Genomic DNA, 9,259 nt, shown 5'->3' with positions numbered 1-9,259 from the left:
TCTTCAATTTACTAGTTAAGTTATTACGGACCTGCTTGACTAAATATGTATTTTTCTACGGCAATGATTCCTTCAGTCAGACATTTTTTAGTCAGCAAAAATTGATTCAATCCCTGGCCAACTGTAAACGGATTTTCTATTAGATAGAAGAGTCTTTAATATGATTAAAAGAATTAATGAGAGTATACACGTTTTTTGCCAGAATTATTATTTTTTTAATAAACATACAATGTTTAAAAATAGCTGACTATGAACACTATTTTCTAATTGAAATGTTATTTTCCTTTCTAATTATTCTTTTTTTTCGAAATACTCTTTTATCTTAAGTGAAACAACGCCAACCCCTTGTTTTTAAACACATTCAAAAGAAATGGATTATTTTTAATAAGGATTTTGAAATTCATATAAAAAAATGTATAAAATTATGAAAAATATAAAAAGCTTGTACAAAATTAAATGTAATGCAGTGCCCTCCCACTTATCGCGAAAGTCTGGGGCTGGAATTCGTGTTAGGTGAGTTCTCCTACAACATACAAAATTTTTCTCCCCTTGCGCTTCACCCTCATATCTGATTGGTTTAGAAAATCGAATCTATTTGAAAAACTTAATTTCAAAATTTGACAGTTGAGGAAATAAGTATCAGAGAATATTTTAAAACTCTGAACTGGATAGGCATGTAAGTGTCTCCATATAAAACAACTAGTAGTGCAGTAAGTAGAAGGGTACTGTAATGGAATTCCCTTATTCTAAAAGCTTCATGTTGATAAATTTTACTTCAACAATGAATGTGGTTTACAAACTTTAAGTAATGTTATCGTATTGTACTAATAATATTATGTTCTGTTCAGGAAAGCTACTTTTTAATGAGGTATTGTATTTTAGGTTTCAAAAAACTCGTATTTCTTCAGGGAAGGTAAATCAATGCCATAGAAAACTTTCTCAGAAATTTCTAATCGCTTTTCATTATTGCTAACTCAACGAGCAGAAATCCAGTACTTTAGTAATATATCACTTTTAACAATCTGAAAGTTGCTCCTGTCCCTGTGGTCGAAGGAGGTCCTTGAGAAGCTTCTTCTTCCGGATTCCACGTACAGAAAACGTGCATGAAAGTTCGATACGTCCTTGACAAATCCGCCCTCTTTCTACCCACTACCACTACTCGGGAGAGCGACTTCAACGCTCAAGTTCTTGTTCGGTTCAAAGTTAGAGAAATGTTCAACTGAAATCAAAGTAGAAGCTAAAAAAAAGTTCTTTATACTTACTTTTCTTTGTATCATTTTCTCGGTGCTCTTTTCGCTTAACTTAAATAGCTATGTTGTTCTACAAATTTCTCCAATCAAAAACTCAGAAGACTTATTAGACCAAAATATGTTGTTTTCCAAGTTAAAATATCATCTTATATGTGCTCTTTGAAACCCCTTTAGAAATTTGATTTTTTAAAATATCAACTCTTTTTTTAAACATTCATAGTTTTATGTCTCTAAGAAGGTAAACTTGTATTTTAGATATTACATTCTTACTTTTACGGAACCGGTTCGGAAGTTTTAAGCTGTCCATATGTTGAAATATGAAATATACCGAAAGTATAATTGCTGCACTAGAAAATTCCAGAAAAATGTATATTTTCAAAGTTTCAATTCACCAATGACGAGTAAAACTACAGAAAATATTTACTAACGAAATTAAAATACTTTAAAAGTAAAAATTAATAAAACTAGAAAAATAAGGAAATTTTCAACTTTCATAAAAAAAGTTAATTTGCAAAATTTCTAATTCGAAAAATTTATATTGAAAAGAAGAAAATTAGATTTAATGTCTTCAATCTGTTAAGATGATATTTTGCTTTATATCGTGCATCCTGCATACTGCATAAATAAATTTAAATCTAAAAGACCATTTTTTTTAAAGGATTGGAAACTTCAGTAGTTTGAAATTTCAGAAATTTACTGATGTTGATAATGTCATAATTTTGGCAATTTGTAATTTCTAAATTTGGTTAGTTTCGTTATCTATTACTTTTACCCAAGTAGAAATTATAACTTGGTTCTTAAGAGGCCCTAGCTAGATTTCCTATTTTCTATCGAGGCCCTAAAGTAACAATCTTTTGATGGCGCAAGCAAAAGCGTCACGCTCAGCTAGCGAGGTCATCAGTAGACAACCCAATGAGGGCCTATTAATAGGGTCTTTATAGAATCTAGATAGTCCCTAACACACTATTATTCAAAAGCATATGCTATTGTTTTTTATTTTGTTGATTCAAATAAAATATTATTAAAAACTTAAAAAATTGATCATGCTTGAAATTCAAAAGTGTGATGCTATGGTTGCAGTAGTATTAAAGCTTAACCAGCACATTTCCATAATATATTACCAGAAATTTTTGATTCAAAGAAGGAAAATATAATTCCAATTGTAAAACACATTTTCTTTGCAAGAGTTTAATCTAAAGATTTTAACACCTTTCTGTAGCCTCTGACAAACACTCCTCCTTTTTCTCGTATTTTTATTGACATTCGATTATTCACTATACTCCGCACGTTATTCTAAAACTAAACTTATTGTTAAATTTGACTAGGAAGACTTATTACTAATAAATAAAGACAAACACACACACTTTCCTACTTCGTGCGAATACACCAAGTAGAAAAGAATATTTTCCTATCACAATTCTAAGGATAATATCCGAAAAAAGGTCGCCTGAGTGGAAAACTATATTTCTAGTCAACCAGTGCCCTGTCTGACTATTGATGAACCCTACTACTTTGGTGTAAGTAGTAGAATACTAAGGCTTTCTTTAATTAGTGAGAGACATGCATAGTTAGACAATTTTTTTTTTAAACAATAACATTCTAAAATAGGAATTAAAAAAATACTACAAACTAAAAACAAAATAATACGATCAATACTTTAATATTAATAATACATAAACCAGGTACACCAGCAAAAAAGAAGATCGGGAAACGTTACTTATCACACTAGTTAACAAAAATTACATTAAAAAATAATAATTTTAAATGTATGCAATATGCTATAAAATTAAAAAAAAACTTTTACAGATTCTAAAAAAAATCCTATTTGAAAGGAAATAGAAGTTATCGAAAGTAAAAAGTACATAAGGGCAATTTTCCGAATGCGTCTACGAATCTTTAAGCAAGCGTAGATGCAGCATTTTTTGTTTGCAGGACGGATTTGGATTGCAAAGTGGAGGAAGAAGTTTTTCCTTGCTTTCACTCTCACCCTCCCCACCTTTTCCTCTTTCAGACTGCATGCCCCGTGTCTCGCAAAGTTTACATTTAAATTTACAATCTCCTGGCGCTGTTCCTGCGAAGTGCTTTTGGTAAATTGATTTGCAGTATAACTCTGGTCCTTGCAGGATTCTAGACAAGCCGCAGCAGCAGCTATATCGCCCTTGGAGGGGTGACGAGTTAAGGTAGGAGGTGGAATGAAAATGGGAGAGGAAATGTAAAATACGAGTTGATCTGGCGTAGTAAGCGATTTCCGCTTGACTGACTGACATCGACTGCACCACCTCAGAGAAATTCTCACCCTTCTTAATTTTACGTTCTGCTTCATCTTGAAGGGCGCCCTGGAAGGAAGGATACTTAAAGTTTAATAAAAAAGAAAATGTGTAAAATAATTTCTTGCTTAACGATTCTCTCAAAAAGTACTATTAATTTAAAGATTAAAGGAACAATTTCTGAGCCATCTGCAAAGATGTCTATGAAATTGATCCACAAGTTACTTTTTGACATTTTAATTTAAAAAATTTTATATACACAAATGAAGATTTAGAAATCACGAAATACATTTGGAAACAAGGATATTAGAAAAGGGGCCATTTCTAATCCTTTGACGAACACGTCTATGATAAATTTGATTTTTAGTTATACTCAAAGGCCGAGAATGTTATTTTTTCACCCTTTTCTGTGTATAAAAAAAATCATTTATATACCATCCTACTTCTGTCTTCAGCAAGCACACAACCACATACATTTTACTCTCTGAAGTTCGAGAGTACGATTAGGTCCTTATAGAACAAGGCCGACTAAATTTCATCCGAGTTCATCTCAGTAGCTCCAAAGTTGAGCTAAATGCTAAATTTGGTTGCCTTCTGTAAGTTGTATTTAACTAGATTCAAGCATGCAAAATCAATAATCAGAGAGTGCACTTATTAAAAATAATTTACTTTTCAAGAAGCATAGCAAAGATTCACGATAAATGTTTTAAGCAGAGTTTTAAACGTAAATTAATAAAAACTAATGTGTTTTAACAAGTTTATTTGATGCTCATGCACCTTTGCTTTTATATTTTTTTAAATTTGTAAACCTAGCCTTAGGTAATTAGTCTCCGCTTGAAAATAAGTAGGCCTCGGGGGCATTGTGCACAGTATAAAGCACCTTAACTACCTGAATAATCAGTGGCCTTTGCATATCCCTTATGAGCAGAATTAACTGCTTGACCTCACCAGCCTGATATACTGCTCAAAGCAATTATGTAGAGATAGTAATTCACAAAGCTAGATACCAAATGTTTGTATCGCAGCTTTAAAATCGTTAAATATACTGGCATTGAAAGCAGGCGCGCAAAGGGCGCATTCGCGTCTCTATATTTTGAAACAAAAGTAGTTTTTACTTTCAGCTGTGAAAACAATTCCTCATTTGGTTCCGATGGGATTTGAACTCAGGTTTTAATCTCTAAAACTGAGTCTGTAAACCTGAAAGTAATTCTTTGTGCAACGTTTGAAAATAAGCGATTTCGGTTTCAGACTACTAGATTAAAAATCATCATTCCATTGACCAAAATCAAAATTAATAAGAAAATTGGAAATATAAATTATTATTATTGTTGCGGATGAAAGATAAGAGGGCGCATGGACTAAGTTTCGGGTATCATTGTTAAATGTACGATCGAAGTGTGTGGAACTGCGATTGTAGAAAGAATGTGTGGTGATACATGGTGGAATGATGAAAATCGAGATGCCCAAAAAGCAAAAAAACAAGCGTACAGGAGAGCTTTGAACATCACAGGTCTTAGCGATGAGGAAAGAAATAGACTATAAATGATTACAGATACAAAAGAAGGATACTTAAAAGATTAATTAAGGAAAGTCAAGATAAAATTAAAGCAGAAGAAGAGAAGAAAATACAAAACGACTTTAAAGAGAAATAGTATTGGGGAAATGCTATATGATTCAGAAGGAATACTAGACGGTTTCAGAGACTATTTTAGGGGGCTATAGGATACCACAACTGTGATGTAGAACACGATGCGTTAGAAAACTCAATTGAGAAAGTCTGTGTCACTAAGGTTAGGGATATAATTAGGAACTTCATAAACGTTAGGGCTGCTGGTGAAGACAGTATCAACGCTGAAATGCTTAAACACAGACGACTGGAAAAAAGCGATAACCTTACTAATGTGCAAAAGAAAGAAAGATAAAAGCTACTGTAATTACATGGGGATCAGCTTATTAAGTAAGATAAGTAAAATATACTCAAAAATACTTATCGTATGGTATTGAAAATAACAGAAGAAAATATTTGGGAAGTCGAAAGTGGTTTTATGCCGGGAAAGTCATATACAGATCAAGTATTTATCTTAAGGCAAATCACAGCAAAAAGTTTGATAGTAGGAAAAAATTTTTCTGTGCATTTGTCCTGAAAGGGAAATTGAGTGACAGTTTAGATATTATTCAAGGAGTTAGACAAGGTTGCGTTATGTCTCCATGGTTATTTATATTATTCATGGACAAGTATTTAAGAATTGCCTTTTTCGACGAAAAAGGTGTGGATGTCGAAACAATAAAGGTACTTGGGTTAGCGTTCGCAGATGATTAGGTTGTTATGGCAGATTCAATCGAAAACTTTCAAAGAATGTTGAATAAACTGATATCAAGCATGAAGAGTATGGTCCTCAAAAGTAACACAAATAAACCAAGAAAGATGGTGTTCGAAGGAAAGAGTGAGAAAACATTATGCAACATTGTGTTAAATTATGAGGGAATTAAACAATTTGATAAGTTCGTATACCTTAGTAGCTTATTTGCTAGGGATGGGAAGATAGATAAGACATAGATGGACGCATTAACGAAGGTAACAAGGTTATTGGTAGAGCAGGGCCACTTATCAGATAATTACACATAAACTACTAACGAAGCAAGTGTATCAGGTTAAAGTAAATGGCAGCGTGCCCAGAGGCAGACCGCGGAAAGAATGGTTGGAATATTTGAATGAGGCCCTAGTTCGAAGAGACATAAAAAGCCACAGAAACACAAGAGCCTGCATGAAAAAATGCATGCACGTAAAAGAAGCTAGAGAAGTATGCAAGAACAAAAAAGTATGGTGGCAAATAGTTAATAAAAAGAGTGTCAGTAGAGTGAATGACGCCTGAAACGAAAGACCTTGGATACTAATGGACCCAAGTGGGGAATCTCACATTACGACTTTGTGAGAATCTTCACTTGTGGTGATTGCTAGAGAGATTGATCAGCAACCTGGGTCGGAGCAGTGTTGCGGAACGAACGTGAAGTTCAAATAAATAACACGAGAATTCTGAATCAATATAAAAATTGTATATCCCTTCCACACATTGCTCCCTTCCCCGCCGAGTGAGTTACGCCTACCCTGAAAGGGAAATGGATTAATGGTGTAATAATAACAATAATAATAATAATAATAATAATAATAATAATAATAATAACATGTAATGACATCTTCGTGCACTTTTAACAGTATGTGAAAGAAGTAATGAATCTCGTTCCACTTCGTATATTAGTTGAAACGAGACATATGAAAAATATAAATATAATATGCATATAAAATGTTATCTCAAGTATATATATTTTTTTAAATTTGCTTCTTGTGAAAAAATCACTATCATTTTCACAGTTCAAAACTAAAGAATTTTCATTATTGTAAACCTTCAAAGCTTGATTATTGAAAAATTTGGAAAATAACATGCCTTGTAGTTTGAAACTTTCAATATTAATGAATTTAACCTCGAATCATTAAAAATTAAAGACAAATACTAATAATTATTAATAAAACCTAGTAAAGTGTAATATCAATATGACAGAAAGAATCAAAAACATATGAACAGCGAGCAGAAACTCAAGAGTTTCAACGGGACAAAGTGAATAAAATCGAATATTATAATTACTTATTATCAGTAGCTTCTTCGCTGAACTTTTAAGTTATTTCACTATAAACTTTAATATATTCTTTTGATAAAGTTTCAGACACAATTATTATCTAATATGAAACTTTCTTACGAAAATATTGATCTTTTATTAATCAAGTTTGAAACTCAATTAAGAAGGTAAACTCAAGTTAGGAGGGAATGCCCTATAATTGCAAATTGTGAAATTAAAGATTTTTAATTGTGTAATAAGAAGGATGTACCAGCATCGGTGTTTTGAGGTCTATTTCCCCTGAGGGAGGGATGGTGCTGCGTTTATCGAATTAGGCTTCCAGGCTGCTCAACGATAAAAATAGTCTATAGAATTACCGGACCGAAGATTACCAAAACTAATTAGCCGACGGTTCGAGCAGAGAGTCGCTTTTGCGGACCCGAGTAATAGCTGGTTACCAAGAGACTTGTCTTTTTGTTGCAGGTGCGAGGGTGGTTGGCTTCAACTTCAGGGAGGAGCTCGAGTTTGCGGTCGTAACGAACGATTCGACCCACCAATCGTTCTCTTTTCCGACAAGTCCGTAGCTATTTTACACATGCAGTAAGTACAAAGCATACAATTACTGTTACTTCACTATATTTTATCAAACTATTTTCTTTTTCTTTTAGCAAGATTACGATATCCACAGCGCCAATGTTTTAATGATATCTTGCGAGTAACATAAACCTGCAATTTTTAAATGGGAGTGTCCGCATAATACGTAATAAATTGCATTTTATTGCAAAAATGACATCAAAAATTGTCACTCAGGAAAAAGGAGCAATATTATCGAAACCAAGAGAAACTGGGAGTTCAATTTTTAACCAAATAGCTGATTTTTTAAACCAAAAAATGTTTAAAAGAAAGTAGCAGTTTTAACACAAAAAGTTGATTTTTCGAAAATGAAGTTCTTTTTTAGCTAAGAAACATCATATTTTAACGAAAAGAGATAACTTTTATACTATCAAGAGATAATTTTCCCATCTAAAAAGAAGGATTTTCAATAAAACGGTTAAACTCTCAGCGAAAAAAATCAATGTAAAAAAAGAGTTGAATTTTTAACAAGATAATTAACCTTTTAACAAAATAGCAAAATTCTTTACCAAAAAGCTGAACCTACAACCAAGATGATTAATTTTCTAGCAAAAGACGAATTTTCTACAAAACTCATGAATTTTCAGTATAAAAAATGACTTTTCAACCACAACAAAAAAAGGATTTCCAAAAAATAGTTAAATTTTCGAAAAATACTTCAATTGTTAAACAATTTTTTTTTTTTTTTGAGAATTTTTTGAAAATATTTCAATTTTCTACCAAATTGTTGCATTTTTGAGCCAAAAAGACGAATTTTCTAAAAACAGTTGATTTTTTAACCCGAAAAACTAATCTTTAACCAAAAAATTAATTTACGACCAAATACTTAAATTTTGAACAAAATAGACCAAACAGATTAATTTTTTAACAAACAAACAAAATATTATAATAATGTAATAATACGATATAGAATAATGAACTTTAACTAATTTACTTGCCTTTTTGACCGCAAAGAGAATTTTTTAACTAAGAAGATTAATTTTCTATCAAAAGTTGGATTTTTCACCAAAACAGCTCAATTTTTAATAAAAATGGAATAGTTAAATTTTCAGTTTCAAAAATTAATTTTCTACCAAAAACAAGACGCACTTTTACCCAAGTATTTAGACTAACTATCTAGTCAACCAGAAAAATTACTCTTTAAACAAAACACATGAATTTTAAGAAATTACTTTAATTTTAAAGAAATTAGTTTATTTTTTAACAGTGTAAGAATAGGAATTCTTGAAGAAAGTGGAACAGAGGGGTCATTTTTCCCAAGATTCACAAGCTTTCTGAAAATTTATCATCAGGAAACATATAAACTACCCCCCCCCCCTCCCTCAAATAAGAAACGTAGTTTATGGACTGTTCCGAATTTTTTAAGTGAATCTTTGATTAAATAATATTAACTAATTATCCAGTTTTTGACTGACAGTTATATTAAATTACATTATTATTTCGTATTTAAAGATAAGAACGGGGGACAGCTTCATTATCTTGTGACATTTTTAGACA

At 31.8% G+C, this 9,259-nt stretch overlaps 1 protein-coding gene across 1 annotated transcript in view; it reads left to right on the top strand.

The window, feature by feature from the left end:
• LOC117169901 overlaps positions 1–9,259 on the top strand; it is a 312,876-nt gene that overhangs the window by 41,863 nt on the left and 261,754 nt on the right. Inside the window, exon 4 of the mRNA XM_033356410.1 lies at positions 7,613–7,729. Within this exon, the coding sequence (XP_033212301.1) occupies positions 7,613–7,729 (117 nt within the window). The remainder of the gene's footprint in view (positions 1–7,612; positions 7,730–9,259) is intronic.

This window comes from Belonocnema kinseyi, chromosome 3, assembly GCF_010883055.1.
Source record: "Belonocnema kinseyi isolate 2016_QV_RU_SX_M_011 chromosome 3, B_treatae_v1, whole genome shotgun sequence".
Taxonomy (NCBI): Eukaryota; Metazoa; Arthropoda; class Insecta; order Hymenoptera; family Cynipidae; genus Belonocnema; species Belonocnema kinseyi.
Note: the sequence above shows the minus strand (reverse complement) of the source record. Positions and strands in the feature narration are given on the sequence as shown.